This window comes from Lagopus muta, chromosome Z, assembly GCF_023343835.1.
Source record: "Lagopus muta isolate bLagMut1 chromosome Z, bLagMut1 primary, whole genome shotgun sequence".
Classification (NCBI taxonomy): Eukaryota; Metazoa; Chordata; class Aves; order Galliformes; family Phasianidae; genus Lagopus; species Lagopus muta.
Window position 1 is genome coordinate 27959800 of NC_064472.1, and position 27210 is coordinate 27987009.

Sequence of the window (27210 nt, forward strand, 5' to 3'; positions counted from 1 at the left end):
GAGCTATCGCGCTCTTTGTATCGGCTCCAATTTCTGTGGAAACAAAGGAGGCATCACTTTCGGAGCCACCCGCGAACATACGCACACGGCGCTTTCAGGGAACGCCCGCTCGTACCCACACAGTTTTGCTGTAGCGTTTCGCACGCGACCTGCAGACACCCCGCGCTCTCACCGGAGGGCACCGCGGGGCTGCGGATCGGGCACGGTAACCCGGCCTCACCGCGCGGATCTGAGCTCGCAGACCACCCCTGACGGCGGCGCTCGGCGAGACGCCCGCCCCACCGCATCGCCACAGCGACCGCGTTCCGGTGCTCTCCCTTTCTTCCCCCCCCCAACAACGGGGAACCACGAGAGCAGACGCGCAGCACTACGCGGGGTTACAGGCAGCCGACTCCTGCCATTCCCGCGCGCCGCTGCCGGCCGATCGCCCCGTCGGTGCGGAGCGGTGCGGCGCGCCTCGCGGAAAGCTCCGCCCACTGACCGCGGGGGCGGGCGCTGAGCGGCGGTATCCCTGCCGCCCGCTAGCTATTGCCGGAAGTGGTGCGCGGCCTCGCTTCCGGTGAGCTATCGAACGGCCGGGGGCGACCATCGGCGATTCCCGCAGCCAGAATGGCGCTGTGGCTCCCGCGGTACCGGGACGGCAGCGCCGCGGTGGAAGAGGACGAGCAGCGGGAGCTGTCTCCGGGCTCCCGACAGCGCCTGCAGGTACGCACCGAGGTGCCGGCGTCGCACACCGCCGCAGCCCATGGTGGCGCAATTCCCCGGCCGTCGCGGGGCGCTTTAGCGCCGCCGGCCCCGCCGCCCCGCCCGGCTCTGGCCTGTCGGGGGGAGGCGGCCGCGAAGGCGGGGGGGGGGCGCGCCGTGGGGCGGGGCGGGCGGGACCGCCTGGGGCCGGAGCGACCCGGTGGAGGGTGGGGGCTGGCGGCCGGCCAGTTTCATGTCTGGTAAGTGGCGCGGGGAGAGCCGCTCCGGAGCGATGCCCTCGTCAGTGTCTGAACGCCGGGTGTGTGGCCTGTGTGCTTTTCTGCAAGCCGGCCTCCATAAGTTCATTGCCGTGAGTTCTATGCGTTCGTGTGTCATCAGCCTACATCACACGTAGCAGCCGTTACCGAGTCCTCCAAACAGCGAGGTTTTCATCTCTGAGAAGGGAAACGCTCCAGAGAGTTGGCACAGAACTTTGAGGCAGAAGAGACTCCCCCCCGTATGCTTTCAGTTTGCATTGGCCTTCTTGTCTCTGAGTCAGACATTTTCATAGCACAGGCTTTATGAGGTGGCCCCCGAGAGCTGAGGGATGTGTGGAGAGGGGTGGGAAGGCACAGTGGGGGTGTACTCCCAGCACTCCTGGATTTCTGAGCAGAAACTTCCAGCACACATCTGGAAGCAATGTAAGTGCTGGTGCTGAAGAGGTCATTCTCTCCTAGCTACGAGTCACAGTATCTTTGATAGATTTGATCAAAAAGAGTATGCTTGCATTGGGCCTCTGCCACTTCATAACTTGCATTGTTTTCAGTTGTCAGTTCAAAGAAAGATGTTGGACATCTGTTGAACTACTCCGCATTGGAATGCAGGCAGTTACTTTACTGTTGTTATCTTACATCACAAAACTGATACTTCTAAGAAGTGTGTGTTCAAAGTATTTATCCAAGGGTTCTCTTAGTTGTCTGTTGCTAGCATTCCAGCCAGAGGGAGATCACAGGAGAACCTTTCAACTGTGTCAGAAATAGTCTTCAGATTGTATAAATATTACTGATAGCAGTACTCGATTCAAGATTTTGCTAATACACTTATAAAATTAATATAGCTGGAGGAAGAAGTGTCATCCTAAAATCCCACCTGTACTAAGCCACACTTAATCACTCCTGCAGATAGAATGCTGCTTCTGAGTTGCCTTCCAGATCAGCCTTATCTTTAGCATTTAAGCCTGTCTGCTCCTATACAATTTGTGAACTTGTTGGTTTTCCCTCCATAAAGAGCATGTCTGATTTTCCTCACAGACCTATAGCCAAGAGATCGAATTAGCCTGCCAAAAAGAGAAAGAGTTTGTGAAGCACTCTGTAGAATGCACATGGAATCTTGCAGAAGCCCAGCAAAAACTTGGTAGCTTAGCACTGCATAATGCAGAATCCTACGATCAAGAACATGCTCAATCAAAGACTGAAGTTGCAGAGCTGAGATGGAGAGAGGAGGAGTGGCGAAGAAAAGAAGAAGCACTAAACCAAGGGGAAAGACAGGACCTATGGAACACAGATCTTGTTAGTAAGGAGGTATTTAATAAGGTATGGCCTATTTCATTGTGCATCAAAACATACATTACCCTCCTTTTTCATCACACTTGTTAGTTTTTAGTGCAAAATCACAAGGCGTGTTAAATGTTTTCTTGTTTACTTTTATTTTGCCTCATGGAAGGGAGTAAGCTGCACTCATGCTACACATCTAAATGACATTTCCTTACCGGAAGTGGAGATCAGAACTTGTGTGGCCATAAAGTACATATATTACCAAACTGGGTCAAACAATTGCTTCTTCACACCAAGAGTCTGCTTCTCTGCAAGATTCTCAAATGTAAAACAGTTTGCTTTTAATACTGACAACTGCAATATAGGTTATTTAGCAAAAACTCTTTTCAAGTAGAATATCTGCTTTGCTTTCACAACTTAATTTGAAATAAGAACATCTAGCATATCTCATAATTTCACTGATTTAGCTGCGTCAGGGTTGCAGGGTACGTTATTCTTGTGCAAAAGTCATTGTGTTCCTTCCTGAGTACTGACTTTTCTCTGAACTTTTTTTTGGCTAATGAACTATGATGAAACTTTCCAAGTCTGTTATTAGGCAATATGCTTGTTTTAAAGAAAATCTTCTCAAGCATGTGATGTGACTCTTAAATTAGAATCTTCCTTTAGAGGGTAACATGATGACATGTAATAGTATTGCAAAAAGGTATGGAGATTTGTAGTAGTTACAGTCTTTGTCTTCCTCAGAGTTTTATTAATCAGAAAAGAAAAGAAACAGAAGATGAAGATGCAGCTGAGTCATTTATGAAAAAACATGAACAGAAGATTAGACACTTTGGTAAGTGCACTTTTTCCAACTTTTCCGGTTCAAATCTCTACGAACTTCTTGAAGGTTTACTCATTAAGGAACAGAACAGGTGCTAACAAATGGAACATGTGACTAGCAGACTGTCTAGCTTTATTTTATCAGACACATAACCATTTCAAAGTGAAATAAGGTGTAAACTGCTTGTTAACACCTGTGATCAGTAGGACCATTAACTAAAAACTAAGCCTAAGGTCTTAAAACCAAAGTCTGAGTAACTTTTTTTTTTTTTTGCTGTTCATTGGAGAAGTTAGGGATATACATGGAAACATAAGTCCTGTATAGAAGTGAGCTTAGGATTGTCTGAAGCTGTCTCCTTTTAAGAAGTGGCTTTCTGGTGGTTATTAAGCATCAGAGGGAATGATTGTTAAAGGTAAACATCTGTAAACATACTGTGTGTATGTGCACAGAGTTTTATTTGTTAAAATTGTATTTATCCACTAGGTGTCACTTTAGTTCCATTGTAATTGTTGAACCTCTAAGCAGAGCTCATTTTGTAATCTGAAACTGTGGTGGTCCTGCTAAGTACTTCCCATTTTTTGTTGCAGGCTGTTTACAGACAATTATGTAGTATAGCCATATGTCAAGTTTCAGAACAATCAAGAATTGGACTGAGTTGGCAAAATATACCTGGTTGTATGAGCTGAGTTTTACAAAATTGGCTTCTAGGGATCTCCAGTTCAGGCATGATACTGCCATGGGTATGTAAATAGTAGCAGTGGCCATATGCACATCTGGACTGCTAAGTGTACTGATGACATAATCAGAAGATGTCTTCTCTGCTATGAGTTTCAGCAGAACAAACTGGATCCGTTGTGTTTCCTAATCAAGAGTTAGGCAAAGTTACTTTGTCTAAATTCAGATTAAGCAATTATAGAAACTGTCTTCCTACAGAATGTGGGGTTTTTTTACCTCTTTAATTCAAAGTCATGCTGTTTTAATTCAAAATAATTATGTCCCTAGGAAAAAGTATGTTACTTCCTTCATTCTGTGCTTGCTGCTGCCAAGGGGTAGCATAGACTTCACTAGCCATATAATCTAAGCCCCTTTTCTGAATCCTGCTCTGCCTTTAATGTAATAAAGAATTTATGTAGAACATCACTGCTGCTGAGAAAGCCAAAAGAAATATCCATCATTGGTTTCTCTTAGATATTTATTCATCAGAATTAAGATTAGTTTAGGCCATATTTAGCAGAGTTATAATTATATGCTGACAGATGAGTATAAACTTCTATATGTGGTACTGCTTGGCAGCAAGTTATTTGACTGGTAGTGATATATGAAGAACAGCTGTATAATAAATGAATATATAGATGTTATAATTAAGAAATATACAAGAAAGTTAGTCTAAACAGGTTATCACGCTAAAGAAGAATAAATGGAAGGCTTACTTTTGTCCTGGGCTTGCTGAGAAGACTCTAAGAGGAGCAATCTCCAGAAGAGACCCTTCCCCACTGGTAATCAGCTCTTAAATAGGTCTAGGAGAGGTGGTGCAAGGCTCCACCCCTTCCAGTGGCACATGAGAATTGCCTTCACCTGTTCTCCATGGCTGACTCATTGCTTGCCTCAGGTGATCAATCAGAGATTCAGGCCGTGATTCCGTAGCTCCCAGACAACAGCATGAAGTTGCATCTGGGGAGGCTCAAGATGGGAATTGGTTCTTTGACCAAAAGCATGCTCAGAAACAGATTCCCCAAGGCAGTGGTCCGAGCCTCAAGCTGCCAGAGTTCAAGAAGCCTTTGGGTAGCACTCTCAAACATAAGGTCTGAATTTTGAGTAGTCCTGCTTGTAACCAAGGGCTGGACTTAATGATCCTTGGGGATGCAACTGTGATTCTCTACAGGGGTATAAATGCAAGTAGCTTACTTGAGACTTACTGCAAGCTTGATTTCAGAAAAGCCAAATTCTAACTCTTCAGGGAGTTAGTCAACAAAACCCCCTAGGAATCTGTCCTTAAGGACAAGGGAGCAGAGCAGACATGGCAGGTGTTTAAGGAAGCTTTCTTTAGGCCACAAGAGCTCTCAATCCCCAGGTGTAGCAAGTCAGGAAAGGAAGGCAAGAGACAGGTGTGGCTGAACTGAGACCTGGTGGTCAAACTGGAGAGCAAGAAGAAAATGCATAGGCAGTGAAAGCAGGGACAGCTAACCTGGGGGGAGTATAGGGATGCTGCTGGGCTTTGTACGGGTGGAATCAGGAAGGCCAAGGCCCAACTGGAACTGGACTTGTCAAGGGACACAAAGAAGGATAAGAAAGGTTTCTATAGGTACATCAACCAGAAAAGGGAAGTCCAGGAGGGCATGCACTCCCTAGTGAGCAACAAAAGCAGGCTAGTAACAACAGGCAAGGAGAAAGCTGACGTACTGAATAACTTTGCTTAATACTAAGTTTTCACTAGTGTGTGCTCTACACATAGCTCTTGTGTGGATGGTTCAGTAGCTGGCAACTGTGGGAGTGATGCCCCTCCTACTGTACATGAAGATCAATTTCATGACCAACTGAGAAACGTGAACATCCGTAACTATATGGGTCTTGGTAAGATGTTTCACAGAGTCCTGAGAGAATTTACTGACAGTCACCAAGCCTGTCTCTCAATGATATTTGATAAGTCATGGCCGTTAGGTGAAGACTGCAGTGTCTGCAAAGAACTGTATGTTGTATTCATTTTTAAGAAAGGTAGAACAGATGACCCAGAGAACTACCAACCTGTTAGTCTCAGCTCATTGCTGGGAAAAATGATGGAACAGGTCCTTCTGGAAGCTATGCTAAGGCATGTGGCAGAGAGGGAAGTGATATGAGACAGCCAGCATGGCTTCACCAAGGGCACGTTATGCCTGATAAACTTCATTACTTTTTACGATGGTGTAGCTGCATCAATAGATGTGGAGCCATTGCTGTCATCTGTGTGGACTTCAGTAAGGCCTTTGACAACGTTCCCCATAACATCCTTCTCCAAACTGGAAAGATATGATGGATGGATTGTTCAGTGGTCAAGTAACTGATTGTGAGATCATACCCACAGTATGTGGGTATGTTGGTGGGTATGACCACAGACTAGTGGTCAATACCTTAATGTAATGATGGGAGACTAGTAACAAGTGGTGTCCTTCAGGGGTCAGTGTTGGGACTGGTGATCTTTAACATCTTCATCAATTACATCAACAGTGGGATTGAGTGCGCTGTCAGAAAGTTTGCAGGTGATACCAAGCTGTGTGGTGCAGTCAGTGTGCTCAAGGGATGGCATGTCATTCAGAGAGACCTAGACAGGCTCAAGCAATGGACTCAGGTGAACCTCATGAGGTTTAACAAATCCAGATGCAAGGTGCTGCACCTGTGTCATGGTAATGCTCACAATCTCTACGAGTTGTGGGATATAAGGGTAGAGCATGAGTAGCCAAGCTGGAGTTGAGCCAGTAATGTGCTTTCACATCCTAGAAAGCCAACTGTATTCTGAGTTGCACCAAAAGAAGTGTGCCCAGCAGGTTGAGGGAAGTGATTCTGCTCCTCTGCTCTGGTGAGACCTTAACCTGGAGTACTGCATCCAGATGTGGAACCCTTAGTACAGGAGAGACATAGACCTGTTGGAGTGCACCCAGAAAAAGGCCAGAGAAATGATCCAAGGGATGGAATGCCTCCCATATGGGGACAGGTTGAGATAGCTGGAGCTGTTCTGCCTGGAGAAGAAAAGGCTTGGAGGTGATTTGTTAGAAGCCTTTCAGTATCTAGAAAGGAGATGTAAGAAAGAGGCAGACTCTGTAGCAGGGTTTGTGGTGATAGGACAAGGGGAAATGCTTTCAAACTAAAAGAGGGGACATTTAGATTGGACATAAGAAGTTTTTTAAAATAGGGCGGTGAGCAGTGGAACAGGTTGCCCAGAGATGCTGTGGAAGACTCATCCCTGGAGACATTCAAGGCCAGGCTGGGCAGGCTCTGAGCAACCTGATCTAGATTTAGATGTCCCCATTCATTGCAGGGGAGTTGGACTTGATAACCTTTTAGAGTCCCTTCCAATTCAAAAGATTGTTTGATTTGCTGCATTGTATCACGTATCCGTTTCAAGTATCTCAACCTATGTTTCTCTAATTAGGTATGATGAGAAGATGGGATGATAGTCAAAGGTTTCTGTCTGACCACCCATATCTTGTAAGTGAAGAAACATCTAAGTATCTCATGTTATGGTGCTTTCATCTAGAAGCTGAACAGGTATGAAGATCTTTAAATTGTTTGAAAGTATACAGTTTCCCACTTGCACTTTGAAAAAGTCGTCCAACTTCATTAGCTGTTCAAATGTTCCCCTCTTGCTTACTCTAATTGGAGGAAAAAGCTACATAAAATGTTGTTGCATTAGGTCTAGTTTCAGTGAAGTAACAGTCCCCTTACTTGTGTGGCTCTCAGTTCTTATCTCTTTAGATAATGAAATAAATTAATGGTGAACTGTATAAACATAGCTACAGGAAATGTATTTAAATTGTAACTTTTAACCTTTTTTCTCTTTTTTTTTTTTCCCCAGAAAAGAGCTCTGATGGAACAAGTAGCACACCAAGCAGTAGTAATGCAGTTTATTATTGAAATTGCCAAAAACTGCAATGTGGATCCAAGAGGCTGTTTTCGTCTATTTTTCCAAAAAGCCAAAGTAAGTGACTGTATAATGATAGTAGAAACTCTTAACATTTTACAAGGAACCAGTATTTTAGAGTAGTTTTTTTCCTAGCTGCAAGATGCTGAGTATTTTATTCACTTAGTAGTATGGGGACGTGTTTTATTAGCAGTTCTTCATAGATATTTTGCTGTAATTCCTATCTTAAAAATGCAGAACAAATGTAGAAAGACTCAAACTGGTTTGCTGTTGACTGTATTCAGTTATTCATGTCTGATGGGTCTTAATACCACATTAATAGGAGCTCAGTCAAATCCTTTAAGAAGTTCTGCAGACTGAGTCAACTTGTGCATTTCTCTTGGCCAGAATTTTAGAACAGGCACCTGTTTTTCTAAAGTTAATAAAAGAAGGGCTAAAATGAGATTTCTTTTTACACGTCTTTAGATGAATAAATGACTTTGCTTTTGTGTTTAAGTACTACAGTTAGTCTTAGTGAAAATTTAGGTATGATTCTTTTTTTTTTTTGGCTGACATTCATTACTTTTTCAGTAAACAAAAGGTTTGCAATTTATAAGATAATCTGTTTGAAATGAGGATACTTCATTTTTTCTTTTTGCAGACAGGAGAAGGCTATTTTGAGGCATTTAAAAGTGAACTTGAGGCATTCAAGACAAGAGTAAGAATCTGGTCGCAATCAGATAGCTTTCAGGCTATCTTACTATATAATCCCACTATCAATCCTAGTCTTGTAGAACAGCTGACATCTTTGTCACAGGTAAGTTTATTACTTCTAGAAATGAACTTAACCAAATTGGGATTAATTCCTATGTTGAGAAGTTCTTCCTTTCTGCAATTAAAGAGAATTATTCCTAGAATAGAGCACTCAGGATATAACCTCCAGTATTATCAATATACAAGGCATATATATACTCTTTTCACCTGTTAGAATTTGTCTGGAGGAGGATCAGGGGAGACCTTATAGCTCTCTACAACTACATGAAAGGAGGTTGTGGCTAGGTGGAAGTCAGCCTCTTCTTCTGCGTAACTAATTATAGGACTAGAGGCAATGGCCTCAAGTTGCACCAGGGTAGGTTCAGGTTGGGCATTAGAAGTGGAGAAGTGTTGGTGGTAGGTGGATGGCTGGACTAGATGATCTTGGAGGTCTTTTCCAATCTTGGTGATCCTATGATTCTCCATCAGGAGAAGGTGAAAAGCAAATGTTCAGCACCTTTCTATTTTTGTTGAAAAAGAAATGCTGCATCATAAAGCTGATGCAATGATAGAATTGTATTCACACCTTACCACAAGCAGGGGAAGAGGCTTTTAGGTTAAAATAATCAATGCAATTCATAGGATCCTTCAGCTAAGTGAAGCCTGAAGATCGCCTGTTGTCACAGAAGAAAGGTTAAGGTTGCTTACATGTTTTGTTAGACTACTAGTGATGGCCATATCCTGGAATGAAGAAGCAACTGAAAAGATCTTCGAAAATCAGATATTAGAGAAGGAGATATAGTTGAAACTACTTAGCTTTAGTTTTAATTTGATTAAAGTACTTTTCAGACAAGCTCCATAGTTAAATTCTAGTTAATGTACAGTCTACAGTGCTAGAAATACACCAAACACAATCTGTGCTAACTTAAATTTTAAAAAAAGAAAAAAGGCACTTTAACACAGTGCAGTAGTATTGGGTAATGAATTTTTGTAAGCTTATTTTATTAGTATTGCATGTTTGTCTCATCTTAAGGTAGGCAATATGAAGAGTCTGTCTTCAAACTAGAAGTTCTCCTTTCTCCCTGTGGTTGTGGAGAATTAAGCTGTCGATTTTTCATCTGTTGCAGAACACAGGTGATCTACAAGGTTCCATAAATACAAATGTCTGCAGTTTAAACTCTGTGATACAAAGAGATGAAGAAGAATCCAAAATGATGGACACAGTATAGCATTGTTAAGACTGAGGCCAAGTACCTTTTTTTTTCTTAACAAAGGAAAGAACATGGCTATTTTCTTGACACTTATTTTTCTGGGTACTGCACTTTATTTTTGGTGTCAGATTTGTTGTTGTTTTTTGTTGGGGGGTGGGTTGAGCGGGGGGGCGGGAAATTCAGAAGAACTTGTAATATTGTTTGAAAAATGTGCTGCTAGGTTTTTGGTTGTCCTTGAAGAGCAGGGTTCTCATATTGCTGAATGTGAAACTGGATGTGTTTTCTGCTACTAACCTTGCCTTTCATAACGTTAGAAATCAAAGTATGATAAAAGAATCTGCACAAATACAATGTTTACAAGAAGCAGTAGATTCTTGTTAGAATCTGCTATTGTCTTATTACAGATGTGGATGTCTTACTCTGAATTGGAGATCACAACTGTATTTACGCTACCTTGTTCACATTATAAGCTCTCAAATTCGGTTATCACTAATAGCAATAAATCAATATCTGGTATCAGTATTTCATATCTGGATGGATTAGGTTAAAACACTGGGTTTCTACCTCTACAAAGGGGATTTAAATGTCACATTGTGCTTCATTAAAACTTGGTTTTGTCCTAAAACATAATCAACACTTGTCTATGTATGAGTGCCAAGCTGTATGCCCTCAGGTTCTGATTCTCCTTTTTCTGAAAAAACTTAAACTATTTTTTTAAAGCCAAGGCGCTGCATGGAGAGAAGTATTTGATGAAGGGACAGGGGGAACTTTATGTACAAGGGCTAGGAAAATATATAGGTTGCTCCGAAAGTAATGCCTCATACTTACTTCTGTGGAAACTGCAATAGATAAAAGAGCATAATAACACTATTTGAAAGAACACATTGTTAGCCACAAAATAGCTATTGGAACACTATTTTTTCAACACAGTCTCCACCATGTACTTTGTATTTTCACTAGCCTGCACGTAGTCCTTTTAAAAATCAGTACCATTGAAGGTGACTCACAGTTAGCATAGCTGAAAAGTGCCTCTCACTGCCTCGCTGTATTTGCATTCACTGTTTGAGCTCCATAAATGTTTAGCAAGTGTTGATGAATATCAGTGGGTGCAGCTTTTTTTTTTCTTTTTTTTCTTTTTTTTCTTTTTTTTTCTTTTTTTTCTTTTTTTTCTTTTTTTTTCTTTTTTTTTCTTTTTTTTTCTTTTTTTTTTCTTTTTTTTTTCTTTTTTTTTTCTTTTTTTTTTCTTTTCTTTTTTTTTTTTTTTTTTGTGGAGGAATTCAGTGACACACCTTTGCTTCATATGCACTTCCATGTCAGATGCCATTCTGTCAGACTGTCAGACTGCCCCTCTGCTGCCGTTTGTCACACAGCAACAAAATGTAATGGAATACTGGTGGGGAGGTTCAACTTCTATTGTCATACCACCACCAACATAATAAGTGCAACATAATAAAGTAGTAGGCATTACTTTCAGAGCAGTCTTCATATTTAAAGCTATGTCATGATAACATCTTTCAGAGTTTCAAAGGTAATTCATATGGTACTAAAGTGAGTTAACAAAATGGTCAGCTTAAGCAGTTAAAGTGAAAATTTATTAAATGGTTTGTTTTAGGAGCTAGAAATCTAAACCCTGTTTTAAGATGTCCCACAGAACCTCTGCAGTAAAGAATCCTATCCTGCTTTACTACTGCTTTAGCAGTTCTACATATAAAAATCTATACTGTAGTTCAAATATGCCAATGAAAATAGCTTACATTTCAAACAGTGCTATAGGTTTCCAGGTACTTTAACAGTATTGATTTCATTGTAAGGTTGGGAAAGTATCTAGACTCCTAGTAGCTTTGCCAGTATACTTACAGTTGATTCAGACAGATTCAGGTTAAAGCTATTGAGACTTGTTTGCAGCTGTGGGCTGAAAATAGAGCAAGTCTTAAGTTTACAGTATATACTGCATAATTAGTGTAATTGCAGTGGCAGAAACGAGAACTTCAGCTCAACTGGCGGTACCTTTTCCTGTACCTAGTGTTTGTTCCCTACCAGTTTCTTTGCTGACAAACTGAGGATAAAGGAGATCTGTCACAGATGGAAATTATATATAAAGCATATTAATTTGACAGTTGCTCCAGAGTAGAAAAAGTGAACACTGCCTCCTAAGTTAATAATTAAGGGAAACTAGCAGCTTCAGATTGTTCCTTAACTAAATTCTTGCTACATACATGTGTTACAAGGACAATGTATAGTGCACAGTGATTTGTAATTGCTACTACTAGCAGTAGAGCCACATTTATTTACCAACCTGTGATACACTGAAAGTTATTTTTTTATGTGTAATTAAAATTTCTTGACTTGTGGGGGGAAGGTCTCAAACCATATGGAGGGCAAGAAAGCAAGCATGGTTTCTTTTTGTAGAAATAAGCAGAAATGTAATGAGAAGGTTTTACAAACTCTACAGCACCCATCTTCTTCAAGACTTGCTCAGTATTGACAATAGTAAAGCTGTACATGAATACACAGACCAAGGTATGACAGCTCTGCAGTTAATAAGTCAATGCAAAAGGAGACAGACCTGCATTAGCAAGACAAGGCGGCTACCTCAGACAGTGCTTAGACAGAGTTGTTTCATCCTCAGGTTTTGCTTACCCTTCTTGAAACTCAGACTGGTGAACATTAAAAAAAAATCCACTGAAGAATAGCAACATCTGCATTATCTGGACTGTTAAAAGCATAGTATATAGAGGTTTGTGCATCCAGTTACTTAGTGAATAAATTAACAAAAGAGCTGGTCAGAGACATGAATTAGCAGTATGAAGTCATTAAAACTATGCTTGCTAAATTAAAATTTGCTCCATTAAAGAAACTAATTTGACAAAGGGAAATCTTATCACAGGCATTTGGGAAGAGCAGCTTTTTGAAAGACAAAGGGAAAGATAGGCAATTTTGACCAGTGTATCTCTACAGGCTTACAAAATTACACTAACTACTCAGTGTCTGCTTTCTTTTTACTAGTGAAGCTTTGCACAGCTGCTCAAAGACAGAGGCTTTACCAAATGAATTTGTAAGTCATTCAAAATTTTTCATGCCAATAATATAGCCAAAGGCAGAAATAGAACCACAGCAATAGGGCAAATCATCCACTAAGTCTCAAGGGTAACTTAAGCCCAGCAAAACCAGTAAAGCTAAGGAATGTTATCATTTTATGTGATTAAGCTACCACTGTATATAATTTTTATTTTTTTCCCCCCACAAAGGCTGAGCAACTGAAAGAAGTTGCCAAGGAAGCTGTGTTCAAAGTCAGAATGAGCAGAGCTTTCAGCAGCCTGATAAAATGAAACATGTCCTTACGTGTTAGAGAGCTTGAACTAAATGACTGCTAAAAGATCCCTTCCAACCCAAACTGTCCTGTGCCAGTTTGGGGTTGAAAGTGCTTCCTGCAGCCACAGTCCCTCACAGCTTCTGGGAGGCCACAAGTCAAGCATTCAAGAAACTTCCTTCCATACCTTTTGTCACTGCTTCACACTGCAGTTAGTGAATGATTAAATCAGCAAAAATCCTCTGTATGCTATATTCTGAAACGTATCTCCTTCACTATTATTACCAAACACGATTATTTTCTGATTAACAGAGACACAAGAGTATCTGCTTTTGTTAAAGTCAATTACTATATTATGAAAATCAGGCATATTTTAAAATTAAAAACAAATACAGTGTTGAAGAGAGAACCAGAGAAGACATAGTTTTATCATAATGTAATTTAGGGACAACAGTAGACTTCAATTATTGATCAGTCTGGTACACTACTTAAGAGTAATTATTGATTGCTGAATCTTGTGTAATCGTGTGTGTGCTATGACCAGTGAGCAGAAGTTAGACCTAATTTCACCTGGGAGTGGCAGTGTCTTTCTGGCTCACATCCGGCAACTTGGTTTGGAGGAAAGCATAGATATGTGGCCAGATTTTATTAGTTTCTGTTCCAGAGAAGGATTTCAACAGCCCTTTTTCCCTGAGGAAAAAAAGAAAAAAGAAAAAAGTATTATAAAAGTCAAATTGCCTCATCCTTCCAGGATCCCTGCCTCGCTTTAAGATTGCCCTGGCCAAAGTGTACTAATGTGTATGTGATTTAATGCCAAGAGCAACCAGAACATTGGGAATGCAGGTCTACATGCATTAGTGTGTTCTTCAGACAGTATACTATTGGCCACATCAGTTCAAAAAGCTGGTAGTTGTCTACAGAACAATTAATAAAACTTATTAGAGGTAAAACTTAAGAAGCAGTCAAGCCATACAGCACATCCTATATCTGCATTTTAGAATCAGATCTCGAAAATCAAACCAGGCACATACAGAATGTTTGGAACTCTAGTAGCTAGTCTTATCTGCAGTGTGTCATTAGGCCTATTTACAAGCTTGTAAACTTCAGAAAGTTACTAGTCAGGAAAAAAAAATTCTAGATTGAAAACAGCTATTTTTCTAAAACTGAACCAATCCAAAAGATAAAGCTCCTAGTTTTCTATTAAGTAGTTTTCCTAGAGCATAATAAAGGGTGGTAGATACAAAGAGATGGTAGATACAAAGAGATAGAGGAAGGGACAGTTATTTCAGGATGTTCTTAAAAGAAGTCTAGTGTGTTTACTGTAGGTGAGGTAAGATGACAAATCTCTATACAGTGATCAAGTATTAACCTTTTTATTACTAACATAAATAAAGCAATTTAAACAAAGCAGAGCAGACCAGCTTACCATAAAGAGAGACTACATACAGTTCTACTCTTCCACAGTGCAAATGGTATTATTCTCAAACAGCTCGTTGTTCTAAGTGTGTTGTTAGCTTTGTATGTAACAATCCTATTCTTAGAACAGACACCTCTAAATTCTCATTAACAACTTTTCTATTTATCAGTTTCTTGACCCCCTGTTGTATTACAAGGACTTCTACACATGCAGAAATTAAAAATACTGTGAAGGTTTCCAAGAAAGGCACTGTCTCTGTTACCCTACTAAATAGACCTACATCACTCAGATCTCTAATATAATTCACTGAATAATGCCTAGCATTATGTGTAAAGCTAAAAGCGGCTGCAATGAAAAGCTGTTGTGCTAAGCTGGATCATCAGAAAGTTTCATGCAACAGTCAAAATCATACTGATTGTACTATTTCTATTTCTTAAAAAGGTAGTGAAAGATACACTGCTACTCATACCACACTGACTGTTTTAAGAACTCTATAATTAGAGGGATTTCTTCCTTGCTGTGCTAATGTGGAAGAAGCATAGTTATTTTACTACTTACCGATAGTATTCTAGAACAGGTTTTGTTTGTGCATCGTAAGCCTGCAGCCTCTTGGTAACCGTCTCTGGCTTATCATCATCTCGTTGAACAAGGGGCTCTCCAGTAATGTCATCAATGCCCTAATCATAGTTTAAAACCAAATGCGTTGGTTAAAAGCAAACACTAATGTATATTTCTGTTTGTGTATTTTTTCATTTAAATTATGATCAGATTTCAGGTAGTCCAAGTGTAGGTTTCTGCTTATAAAGATAAAAGCTACCATCTCTATCTTACCTGGAATATAAGAAGTTGACTTTCAAGTAAGATATTCAATTACTATAAAAATACTTTCAGAGTATTTACAGAGAACATGAGGCTATCATTACTTTACTGATTAGGTCTCTGGAACATTTGCTGAATATTGAAACATGTAGACAGAGCCTTCTGATATGGTTTTGGCTGGGACAGAGTTAATTTGCTTCACAGAAGCTCATGTGATACTGAGTTTTGGATTTAAGAGGAAGAGGAAGGTGGTTGGTAATATGTTCATGCATAAGGGCAAGCAAGCAAGAAGCTAATTTGACCTTAGTTTGATGACAGCAAAATGGAGAATGGAATTCACGATCTTTTTAAGTCACACTGCAGAAGACTTAATGTTTAGCAACAGATAAATATGACAGCAAAATATAACATGGAAGCCAACAGAAACAATTCTACAGTTCAGTAAGCAGAGGCATGGGCTTACTATGTGACAATTCCTACTCTTCTACACTTTTCAGACCAGTCTCGCGAAGGGCTTGAAGTGGTTAGTGTGCTTTTAAGTCTTGAAACAAGCAACAGCCAAGGAAATCATCAGTCACTGGCACAGTGGAAGATACAGGAACCTCGTTAAGAATTAACTAGTAGCTTTAAATGCATCTCCTTAGCTGCACTGAGTTGTGCACTTAGTTACAGAGTAACACACCATACAGACATAGGGGACTCTCTGTTCCTTCTTACATACTAATTAAACCCTCAATTATTTTCATTTGTTCCAAAAGGCAAGTTTAATCTGACATCTGAAGTGGAAATACTAGTTATCTTTTAAGTACAAAGTTTATTAGACAACAGAAATGTTCCTTCTTCCTGCTTGTTTTTTGGCAGTTTCAAGAACCAATGATAAATGTCAGTGTTGAATAAGCTGCTCTGTTTATGAAGGCATGAAGAAAACTTGTTCCAGAACATGTCTGATATTAGAGATATTAGAGATTACATGGTCAAACTTACCTTCTTTATATTATACAATAATTTAAAATATTCAGGGGTTTCTATCTAACATCTGTGAAGGCAACCATAATAGTGCCTTAGTTGCACCTGCTAAGTATCAGGACTGCAGTTTTGTATGAACTCTGAAGCCACAGTCTTTTAGTTTTGATGAGTGTATGGGAACTGCTGAATCACGGCCTGAACCTCTGATTGATCAGCTGAGGCGAGCACTGGGTCAGCCATGGCAGCACAGGCGAAGGCAGTTCAGTTGTGCTGCCGGAAGGGGCGGAGCCTGGCTCCACTTCTCCAAGACCCATTTAAGAGCTGGCTACCAGTGGGGAAGGATCTCTGCTGGAGTTTCACAAGTGAGCCCAGGATACAGGTAAGCATCTTATCTTTTCTGCTTTGGTGCAATAACTACATAGCCAAGCACTGGTACATCTCATAACTATAACATCTGTGCATTCATTGATTGTACAGATGAGCAATTAGGCAGCTGAAATTTTTTCAGAGCTACCAGACAACACAGACAACCGCATTGCACCTGTTCAGTGTCATTCCACAAACTACTTTAATGTGTTGTGATACGCTTCCTTCACTAATTACGTGATAGGTAGAGTGGAGTGCATAGTAGAGCTTTTATGGCTGGAACCCCTCTGCTATGTCTGGTAATGCTCTGTTGCTGCTTGTCTATGTTCTTCTGCAATTAAAAGTAACCATAATTTAAATTCCAGTTTTAAACTATACTTAATGTTTGCAATTGCTCACTTTAAGCATTTACCTGGTATTTCACTGGATTCTTTTCCTGCAACACTGTAACCTCAAAAATACAAAGCCTGCTATAGTTGTGATGCAACTTAATAGAACTTCCGGGTAAAATGGGATGCTGCAACAGGTAAGTTATTTAGAGTTAAGAATGATACAGAACTGAGTACTTAAAAAATTTTAGGGTAATGATGTATATCCATTATATTATTAGCTTACTGTTCTTGTTTTACAACACCTCAAGCTTTAAGCTTTTTGTTCTGTTGAGAAGCTTCTCATACTACCAAGTTCCTATATCTAATTTTGCAATATGGCAATATAACAACTGCCCCTCTAAAAATACCCTGATTAAATGGTAATTAATCAGGAAAAGTATCAAGTGGATATCTGTGACTGGTACATTACTTAATGCACACCCTGGATACAAAGAATGAGTCCTCTAGAGGATGGGAAATGGCATTTCAGACTGCACAGTTAATAACTGCAAAGCAGGCTAAGATGACACCCAGCTCACATGAATCAGTGAATAATACGAGCTTATGAAACAGTATGAGGAGCTGGCATCATGGTGTTTCATTCTGCAGAGGGCAAGCAAATTGCCCATGAGCTTAAGCTTCTACCTGGGCATTCTCCAAGAGGCAGTGTGTTAGCAGAGAGTTTCTGTGCTCTAAAGAGACAAAACAAATCTTTTTCTTCTGAACTACTGTATTTTGCAATAATGTACATCAATATTTCACTACAATTCCAAATGCAGGGCAACATTTATTTAGCACTAGAATCAATATGTGTATTGCTTACCTGCACTTTGGGGGGACTGAATTCAAGGTTGTAGACTCTGCCACTACTAGGGTGGATCCAACGTGCAGTGAGACGACATTTTATAGTTTCAAATGGTACATCTAGGTCAATCACAGTGTCTATTTGACACTCTTTATCCAGGGCTTGTGCCTGAGCAACTGTTCTAGGGAAACCTTTATGAAGGAAATAACTCCATAAGTATCCAGAGTTATGAGAATTTGCTGGATTTCAATAGTAGAGAAACTGCTGGTCAGATAGAAAATGTGTATTATCATGCTGTAAAGGCTAAAGAGACATCAGATTTTTCTGATAACTTTTTCAGCAGATTTTTCAGTTTCACGGCACTATTGTTGAATGTCTTCCAGCTTCCTTTTCCTCAGTTCATATAGGCATCTTCCCAGAAGTGTAACAAACAAGCAAAAATACCCCATATTCATATGTACTATGCACCAATTTACTCACAAAAAAAAAAACACCACAATATGCATATTTTGAACAATAAAAGCCATAGGCAGCTCATTCTAAGAGGAACAGAACAATCTACAAACACTCGGGACTGCTCTTATTTTCTTATTTTCTCCCTTTGCATTAAAAACAATATATCTACCAGAGACTGTGAGCACACTGAGGCCTTGACTTTGTTGATCCTATTTCTGCATGTCCAGACAGCATCCTTTTATTCTTTCCAGGCTCTGTGCCTACTTCCATTACCTGTACATTTCTTATGTATATTCTTATCCCTCAGTTTGACCAGTAACTCTCCACTCAGCCATGCTAGTTTCCTGCCTCTCCCATTTGACTGGGTGTGCTGGGAGATGGAGATCTCTTGTACTGTGATTCTGTGCTCTCCTTAAATATGCGCAAGCTCTACTCTGTTCCTTTGTCCTTAACGACAGCTTCCCAGGGAATCTCATAGTTAATCAAACAGATGGAAGTTCACTCTTCTCAAGTTCAGGATCCTGACCTTGCTTCTTGCTAGGCCCATATTCCTTGAGATCATGAGCTCAACCCAGGCCCAGTGACTACATACCAGGCTGCCTCCAGTCTTAACCTCTTTAATGATGTCATTTCCACTGGTGGATCTATTAGCATTTCTCCCCTGGTTGGTCAGACAGCCTAATGTCTGAACCAGAAATTTGTTTCCAGCAGGCTACAGGAGCCTTCTGGATTGCTTGCAGGCCTCCATGTTGTTTTCCTAGCAGGCATTCCAGTGATTCAAATACCCCATGAGGATAAGAGCCTGCAACCACAATGCTTCTTGTAGTTGAAGCAAGAAGGCCTCATCAACAGGCTCCCTTTGATCAGGTAGCCTATTATAAACCCATAGGCACAAGATGCCCTTTATTGGTCTAATCCCTAATTTTAACCCACAAGCTCTCAACCTGATCGTGGCTGTTTCTCAGAAATAGCTCTGCACAATCTCAATTTCATAACATAAAGGGCAATTCCCCCACTATTCCCTGCGTGTTTTTTCTGAAAAGCATGTAGCCCTCAATTATAGTGTTCAAGTTGTGCGATTCATCCCATCGCGTTTCCATGCCAGCAATTACATCATAGTTTTCTAACTGCACGACGGTTTCCAACTCCTCCTGCTTAGTTTGCATGCTTCATGTGTTGTTGAGGAGCTCTTCACAGCGCCTTTGAGGTAAAAATCGAAGGTTCATGGCACTGAAGAAGTATAATAAAGCACTACAGGATGGAGTTTCCCTTTTACCAGTCAGGGGGAACTTAACAGGTCTTCTGTTTCCTTCCAGAGAGAGTACACATTTTCCCTGGTCTTCTGTTTATTACTAACACCGAGCAGTATGGATGTTTCACTCCCTCTAAACAAAAGGCCACATCAGAAACTTTTCAGTTTTATCTACTGAGACAAGTTGTGGTCAGAATGTGAAAACACATACATCCACACTAGACCCTATCTTTGTGATGCACAACCAACTGTACTCCCAGGGGCTGGGGTAGCAAGAACCCATCAGTCCATGATACTGTGGAAAAAACGTATTTTCTCCCAAGTGTGAATGCTGAAGCTATAAGCTTACACTGAAGAATCCACATGCAATTTGGTCTAAAGGAGGTCTTTAAGAACAATGATTTATTCCTGAGCACTGGTTTTGTCAGTGATTTATTACACATGGCACTTACTGCTGTTTCACATGCTTGCCTACTTTTCTATTTACATAACTACTTCAACCCTTTCTTCAAGTGTTCCACACTCCAAGGACTGTTTAAAAAAACACTTCTCAATCCATATTTTAAAAGAAGCCTCTGTTATTGGAGGGGAAATAAGAATTAATAGAATTACCAGTTTTGAAATGTTATTTTTCAGTAAAAGGGCCTTTTCAACATAACTTAATGTCCCTTTAACACTCTGAAAGCAGCATGCATCCTGTGCACTTTGCAGCTGAAGAAACTGGAGCTGCCAAATGTTTCAGCAGAAGCTGGCAACATACACTGTAAAATACCGTGCCTCGAGGGTGGTGCCAAAGGTTAGGTATCCACTAGTGAATCAAACAAACCACGCTTTCTAGTGCGTATTTCCTCTCCTTACATAGTAATATCCGATATGGTAACTTACCATCCAGCAGCCAGTTGTATCGATCTAGACCTTTTAGCTCATTCAGCATCAGCCGTGTCATGACGTCATCTGGAATAAGCCTTCCTTGATCAATGTAGGACTTGGCAAGGATTCCAACTTCTGTGAAAGTAAGAGTAGTCATGTGCCAGTACCTGTGACCTCCAGCAACTAAAAAAATGCCAACAACCCTGTAAACACTTGGCTTTGATCAGGACGGCACAGATCAGTAAAGTTATTAACCAGACACTGGGATCTGATTTTGCAAATGTATCAGATTAATTTGTTTGGACTGTGGCTCCACAAATAGCAACAGAGGCATTCAGTTTACTTCTAACCCCACAGCCCAAAAATAATTTTACTGCTGAGTATTTGAAAGATAAGTTCCAAAAACCAGGACGAGTCCTCAAAACAAGAATAAAGAAACATTAAACATCCAAGCTCCGAAATGACGCCAGCCCTCAGATTTCCTGCTGAGGAATTTATTTTCACAGTTTAATGTCTAGTTATTATTCTATGACTTCTCTATAAATGGAAACTCCACAAGTATTTAAGAGAGCAGCACACAATGAGGCACACATGCCAGAACAAGTTTTTATGATTACCAGAGTTACAAGATGTTTATAGATGTTGTAAACTATTTATAGGAGTGCACATCCACTAGTACTTTCCCGTGACGCTGACTACCCTTTAATACCAGTTGCTTAGCCCACCAGCTTGCTAAGATGCCCTTTACACATCACAGATCCAGATATCACACTCTGATATCACATGCATTGTCATGCTGCAGGTCATCTAAGTCATGGGAACAGCCAGGAAGAATTCCATTTGCCTGAGCTCTACTCTGAGCACAAAGTCTTTGTGGCCTTAGTTTATAAAGCAAATAGCTAATTTAATAAGTCACCTCAAATAGCACCTAAGTTGTTTTGTTTTATCGTGGATTTGCTTATGTGTTTATTAATGGACAATTCAGATCTAGTAAGCTAAACAAGAGGATGGGATGGACTGACATTACTGATACACAGTAAGACCACTTCCAGCAGGAAGCAGTAAAAAATGCCAGCCCCATCGCCTGATGCAGTATTGAAAGCTGTACAGTGTACAATTGAATATGCACTTGATGCCCAAATCTGTTAGATTCATGCTCAAGCCACAATGATCTAAGAGTACATGCAATGCAAACCTGGTGGAAAATGGTAATACCAACACTCTTTGTAAAGACAGGTGAGCTGTTGGGCGCAGACAGGTGAAGCATATGGCAAGTTATAAGGCAGACACGTCTTATTATTTGAACTGTGGAAGAGGAAACACAGCCTGTAACTGCAAGCCCCTCATCTTCTAGAGCCAACTATTGCAGGAGGAAAAAATAATCATGGAATCATAGAATCAACAAGGTTGGAAAATACCTCCAAGATCATCCTGTCCAATCCCTACCACCAATATTTCCCCACTAAACCACACCCCTTTGTACCACACGTGGTACTTCCTGTCAAGACAAAAAAATGGTATTTCTGCTAAAATTTTTTCAGAAAATTGGCTTGTCTTAACTGCATACAGCAAACAAGCTTCAGCCACATTCAGACTGCAGGCTGCTAAGCACTGTAGAGACTGTCACCAACTCTCCACTCTCTGACATAGCAGAACATGGCAATAACTGCAAACTGCTAAGGACACTCATGCTCAAAAAGGACTTTTCAACAGAGATTGCTTTCAAGAGACAGCAAGTGCTAAAAATAGCTCCATACAGCAACTGGTAATTATATTTAATTTTCCAAATTTTTAGCTATCCAATTTAGCTTTACAGTTCCTAAAGAACTAAGCACTGCAAGACTCCATTATTACCAAAGCTCTTTTCCTCCTTCCCTCAGCTACATTCGTCCAGGCTCTTTGAAGTGCCTCTCATTCCAGCTTAGCCCTTTCAGCATCCTACCCACTCTCACTACCTCAATATTCACCTCAGACATTCGGAGACTGTTTCTGCAAATAGTGGCTTACTTTTAATAAAATTAAAACAGAGCTTCATGTGCAATAAGTCATGAATGGAAAACTCCATAGTCAATTCCTTTAAGTTCTGTTAGCTAACTCTGAGTGAATTTCAACACCTGCTACATCGTTCACTGATCTCTCACAACAAATTTGCACGTTTCCACTCTCCTTCAGATCCTTTAATCTGTCCACACTTCTGAGATCATTTTTGCTGAATCACTTTTCTTTCCATTGCTCCAAAACTCCCTTGTCAAATCAATCAGTGGGTATTTATTCTTCTCATACACTCCTCAGCTTGACTCTGTTTACATTCTTTGATCTTGCTTCCAAGGTGCAACACTTTCAATGGGCACAAAACTAATCTATTTCATAAACAGTGTATTTTCTTTCTCTTTTGGGAAGTCTTCCATTCTCACTGGATCTTACTTAACCTGAAGGTTCATAGCAGTAACAATTTTTGTTTTGTGAGTCTCTGAGAGAACTTATTCTGACTCTACAATCACACAAAAGTCTGGATGTGTTCAGATATGCATGCAGAGGTGGTGCTCCTAGCAAATGTTTAACTCGGAGATACCAAACGCAGTGAGGTCAGTCAACCGAGCTAAGGCCATTACTCTTACAAAGCGAACATGGTTTGTGTGAAGATATGTGGAAATCAAAACCAGCTGATTTCATAGTAACAGATCATTTTTTCATTTTCAAGGATGTTCACAAATTTTCAAAACCAATACCAACAGGTACGTAACCATGATACTGCTTTGCTGCTGCAAAGGTAGGTGGTCCTTCACAAGTTCTTCCAGGTGCTGGCACCAACACCCTCACTTTACCACAAGCAGCCACAAGTGGTTCCTGCAAGATTTTCAGCCCCACCATGAATAAAAGCAGATCTGCAAGCCAGAGGGTAACCTGTCATCAGTAATTAAAAAAAAAAAAAAAAAGAAGAGTTGCACTGGAAGAGAGCCAGAGATCAAGACAGGACAACAAGGTAAATCAGATTAAGGCAAACAGCCTGAAAACTTTGCCACTCCTTTTCGGAACACCCCCACTGCACACACGTCTGCCCATTTCGGGACAAACACTTCCGACGGAGGAACTACGAGGAACTCCGCGGCCTCACAGCCCCTGGGACAGGCCTCGTGTGGAGCTCCAGGAAACGTAAGCGGCAAGGAGACCGGTGCAGAGCTTTCCGTTTCCCGCGTGCTCTGGGAGGGCCCGGGGCTGGCGGCGGAGCCACCCCCCGCCGCTCACCTGTCTTCTTCTGCATGTTGTCCCTCAGCATATCTCCGCTAGAGAGGTGCTTCATGCCGAAGTGCTTGATGATCCGCGCCGAGATCGTGCCCTTGCCGGAGCCCGGCGGGCCCATGATGACGGCGCGCAGCAGCGGCGGCGGCGCCATCCCGCAGCGGCCGCCGGACCCCGCTCGTCGCCGCGGCTGCCGCGCGCAGGTCCCGCGGCCTAGGCCCGGGGGGGGCGGACCGGAGCGAGAGGGAGAGCGGCCTGCAGCGGCGCCGCCTACCCCCGGGCGGTGCCTCGTCCCGGTGCTGGGCTGAGGGTGGCAGGAGGCCGCGGAGTGCCGGTGACAGCTCTGCCGGTGAAGGAGCTGTCAGCACGGGGGAGAGAAGGGAATGATCTTTACAGCACACAAAATAACCGCCAAAATACTGATACCCAAGCAAGCCGCATTAAAACGAGAAGCATCAGACAGCCCTTAAGCATTATGTCAAAGTAACTTCTCCCTCTCCCTCCTACTGCTACCCCTAAAAAGCAACCACATTAAGGAATTACAAGCACTGATGCTTCTTATTACCCAAATGCACCACATTCATACTTACCAAGAGCTTATGAGAGCATCAGCCCTCCTCCCCTCCCTCCTAGCTCCCCTTCCAGCACCTCCCTCAGCCTGCCCAAGCTTCAGGAGAACCACCACAGCTCTCCCTCACCAAGCCCCTGGCCCCTGTCCTGACCATATGAGTACCTCTTCCCAACCCTTACCTTGCACAGTTCAAATTTCCCAGATTAGCCTTGAACATGGCTAATTATCTGACTGTCACCTAGTGATCACTGGACTGTTGACACATACTGCTGTTATCACTACCTCACTCTTCTGCTCAGGTGCCATAAGGTTGTGCTGTGGTCACCTCAGCTCCTGGCTAACCCAACCTCATTCAGCAGCTCTGCTCTTGCTGGTCTTCATAAGGCTGCTCCAACAGTATGATAGCAAGTAGCCACATTTTTAAAAAGCTGGGGCTGAGCTTTGTTTAATGTAATAGTTGAATGTATTATATAGTTAATAGTTGAATGTATTCTGCCGCCAATTGGTCCTCATTTGAGCACTGTTGTTCCAACGACATCCAGAGGCTTCTTCCCACCAATACAATTCAGTGATTCTCAGCAGTACGCAGCATTTTCACTAAAACAGAACATTGTACCAATAGCTGAATGTTCACTGTCACATCTGCAGCAAGAATAAGCCTTCCTGATAAAGATTATGGAAAGGCTGATTACTAGATCTCCACCACCATGAGCATGGAGAGCAGCAGTGAAAACCAATGTCACAGAAAACAGAACCAAAGACAAAATGCACTTTAATAAAATCCAGCTTTCCTTTTTACAACCTTGTTTAATTGCAGTGTTTGCAAGAAGTCTTCTGAAATGGCAACAGAAAAACCTCCAGATGGGCATGTGGTATTCAGCAACAGTATGAGCAAAGCCCAAAAAACTGTCTAGTAAACAAGATGATAGCCTTAATGTTAAAGTATGAAAACACTGGCTGAGCACTTAGAAGTATAAGCATGCAGTAAGCCCCATATCCAAACCTGTTATTACCTCTCTTTATTCTACAATGCAGCAGGACAGAAAGTGTGAAACATTCAAAGCTTTATGAGAGTTCCCTGGGAAACATCTCAGTCTGCCAAAGCAGTAGTTGTATGCACAGGCTGAAACACAATTTTGTAATGTAGATGTTAGAAGCCATGCTATTTTTTGCAGTTAAACATTTCGCATAAAATTATGAAAGGTAGACAAGTTTTGAGTGTTTCTAATACAAATTTTTGGGGAAAGGGAAGTTATTGTATGAAATAAAGAGACAACAAACACTAGATTTGTCAGTGAGATCACTAAACCTTATTTCCAAAGTCACTACGTATAAAAAATGGAAATAACTTACCTATGTGTTAATGAAGGAGCCTGAAGATCAACTTCCCTGCAGGTGCTACTGGACAGTTCAAAGAAAAGGCACAGCGGACAGCTAAAACAATCACACCATCAAAAACCACTTAAAAATGTCTAGATTTCAGAAAGCATAAGCAAAGAAAGAGCGGATGGAGGTGGATTGAGAGGCACTTCACATACAGAGTCTCACTAGCATATAATCTATAATCTGTGTTGCAAAACAACACAGGGGTAACTACATTACCAAGTGTTCATAGTAAAATGAATTCTTGTTCCCTTCTCCTCAGCTATCTTTGCCAGAGTACATCCCTCATCCTAATGGTTTTATGCAACACTTGTGGCATATTGAGAAATGCAAAAGTGAATAAATATAGGGAGGATCTGTAGCAGCGTATAGATAATTATAGATAATGGGTAATTCGGTACAGTCCTTCAGTTAAAAAACCTGCACGTTATTTTTTTCTGCATAATTTTAACATTTCAAACATGGCAATTGTTTATATTAATCCAGACTAAACTACTCATACCTTAACACAGTAACCAAGCTTAATTAATACAGCCTACATTGTATTCTCAATTAACCTTTTTCCTGCTTACAGATCAGATGCTTTATTCACACACGTAGTTTACACACTTATGTCCAGACTATATGCCCTTGTGCCCTTAAGTCCTGATTAAGGAAATTTACCAGTTAGCTATCACAAGGGCACCAGAATCTTGCTTTAAACAAGTCCTCATGTTCTTTCCAAAAAGGAGCCTTTCAGACTTTTCAGTGGCTTTTCAAACATAAGTAATTCTTTAAAGAGACTTATTAAGACTTATACTGTAAAAAGAACTTTAGTCTTATCTTCTCCTTGGAGATCCATGTCCTTTTGAGTTTGGTAAAGAATTCCATTAGTACTGTAACAAAACTCATTTCCTAACCTTTCTATTTTACATCAGAATGGTTTCTTATGTGAGGAAGAAGTTACACAAGGGCTGTAACAAAAGTAATGAATCCTATTTTAGTTTGTTGGCCCACAATGTCACATGCACACGTTGGTGAAATGGTAACAAAGGTTGAACATTCCCACCAATACTGTTAGATTTTGTTGCTGAATAACAAATGGCAGCAGTGGGGCAGTCCTACAGAATGACGTCTGACACGGAAATGCGTATGAAGCAAAAGTGTGTTACTGAATTCTTCTGTGCCAAAAAAAAAATGCACCACTGATATTCATCAACACTTGCTGAATATTTCTGGAGATCGAACACTGGATCTGATCAGTGAGGCGGTGGGTGGTGCCTTTCAGCAGAGGCAACAGCAACATTAAAGAGAAGCCATGCACAGCTGTTACATCATTAAAGGAACAGTATCTTGATCAGCTCACCCACGTGAATCAGCAGATTAAAACCAGGGAAATGGGGCTGAATATTGGCTTCAATGCACTGGAAATGATGGCAACAACGTTGGAATATCAGAAAGTCTGTGCTGAGTGGGTCCCATGAATGCTCACACGGGAAAAAAAGAACACTACCTGCGAGTTTTCCTGGAAGTATTGAAACAATAAGAGGCTGAAGGTGACAGATCCCTGGATCACATAATTACTGGTGACCAGATGTGGAGTCATCACTACAAGCCAGAGTTAAAAAAGCAGTTCACAGAGTAGTGACATGTGAATTCCTCAGTGAAGAAAAAGTTTAAGACACAGCTCTTAGCGAGTATGATGTGCACTGTCTTTTGCAATACAAGAGGTGTAATCCATCTGCTTTTCGTAGTACACAGAAAAACTATCAACTCAAGACTGCTACACT

General features: G+C 41.1%; 2 protein-coding genes across 3 annotated transcripts; one reads left to right on the forward strand and one right to left on the reverse strand.

Moving 5' to 3' along the window:
- The first annotated feature begins 521 nt into the window (after positions 1 to 521).
- Positions 522 to 9665, forward strand: CDC37L1 (cell division cycle 37 like 1, HSP90 cochaperone). 2 transcript variants are annotated; one of them, XM_048930960.1, is made up of 7 exons: positions 522 to 705; positions 1995 to 2276; positions 2982 to 3072; positions 7184 to 7299; positions 7607 to 7729; positions 8313 to 8468; positions 9532 to 9665. In XM_048930960.1, the coding sequence occupies exons 1-7, from the start codon at positions 610 to 612 to the stop codon at positions 9631 to 9633; spliced, it is 966 nt and encodes a 321-aa protein (XP_048786917.1). In that variant the 5' UTR covers positions 522 to 609; the 3' UTR covers positions 9634 to 9665. The 2 variants fall into 2 exon arrangements, with proteins under 2 accessions (XP_048786917.1, XP_048786916.1); XM_048930959.1 differs by lacking the exon at positions 522 to 705 and adding an exon at positions 936 to 1054.
- Positions 9666 to 13322: 3657 nt separating this feature from the next.
- On the reverse strand, positions 13323 to 23713 carry AK3 (adenylate kinase 3). Its single transcript, XM_048930961.1, has 5 exons — positions 23494 to 23713; positions 20263 to 20382; positions 17688 to 17860; positions 14901 to 15019; positions 13323 to 13615 (listed from the first exon to the last, which is right to left on the reverse strand). The coding sequence occupies exons 1-5, from the start codon at positions 23639 to 23641 to the stop codon at positions 13492 to 13494; spliced, it is 684 nt and encodes a 227-aa protein (XP_048786918.1). The 5' UTR covers positions 23642 to 23713; the 3' UTR covers positions 13323 to 13491.
- Between the last annotated feature and the right edge of the window lie 3497 nt (positions 23714 to 27210).

Bases quoted from the DNA above. Each gene is read 5' to 3' on its own strand.
- AK3 (XM_048930961.1), bottom strand. From the start codon at position 23,641: ATGGCGCCGCCGCCGCTGCTGCGCGCCGTCATCATGGGCCCGCCGGGC. The intron at 20,383-23,493 runs GTGAGCGGCGGG...TTACTTTCACAG, and splicing joins CAACATGCAGAAGAAGACAG to AAGTTGGAATCCTTGCCAAG. The intron at 13,616-14,900 runs GTAAGTAGTAAA...TTTTTTCCTCAG, and splicing joins CCTGTTCTAGAATACTATCG to GGAAAAAGGGCTGTTGAAAT.
- CDC37L1 (XM_048930959.1), top strand. From the start codon at position 938: ATGTCTGGTAAGTGGCGCGGGGAGAGCCGCTCCGGAGCGATGCCCTCG. The intron at 1,055-1,994 runs GTGAGTTCTATG...TTTTCCTCACAG, and splicing joins GCCTCCATAAGTTCATTGCC to ACCTATAGCCAAGAGATCGA. The intron at 7,300-7,606 runs GTATGAAGATCT...TTTTTTCCCCAG, and splicing joins TTCATCTAGAAGCTGAACAG to AAAAGAGCTCTGATGGAACA.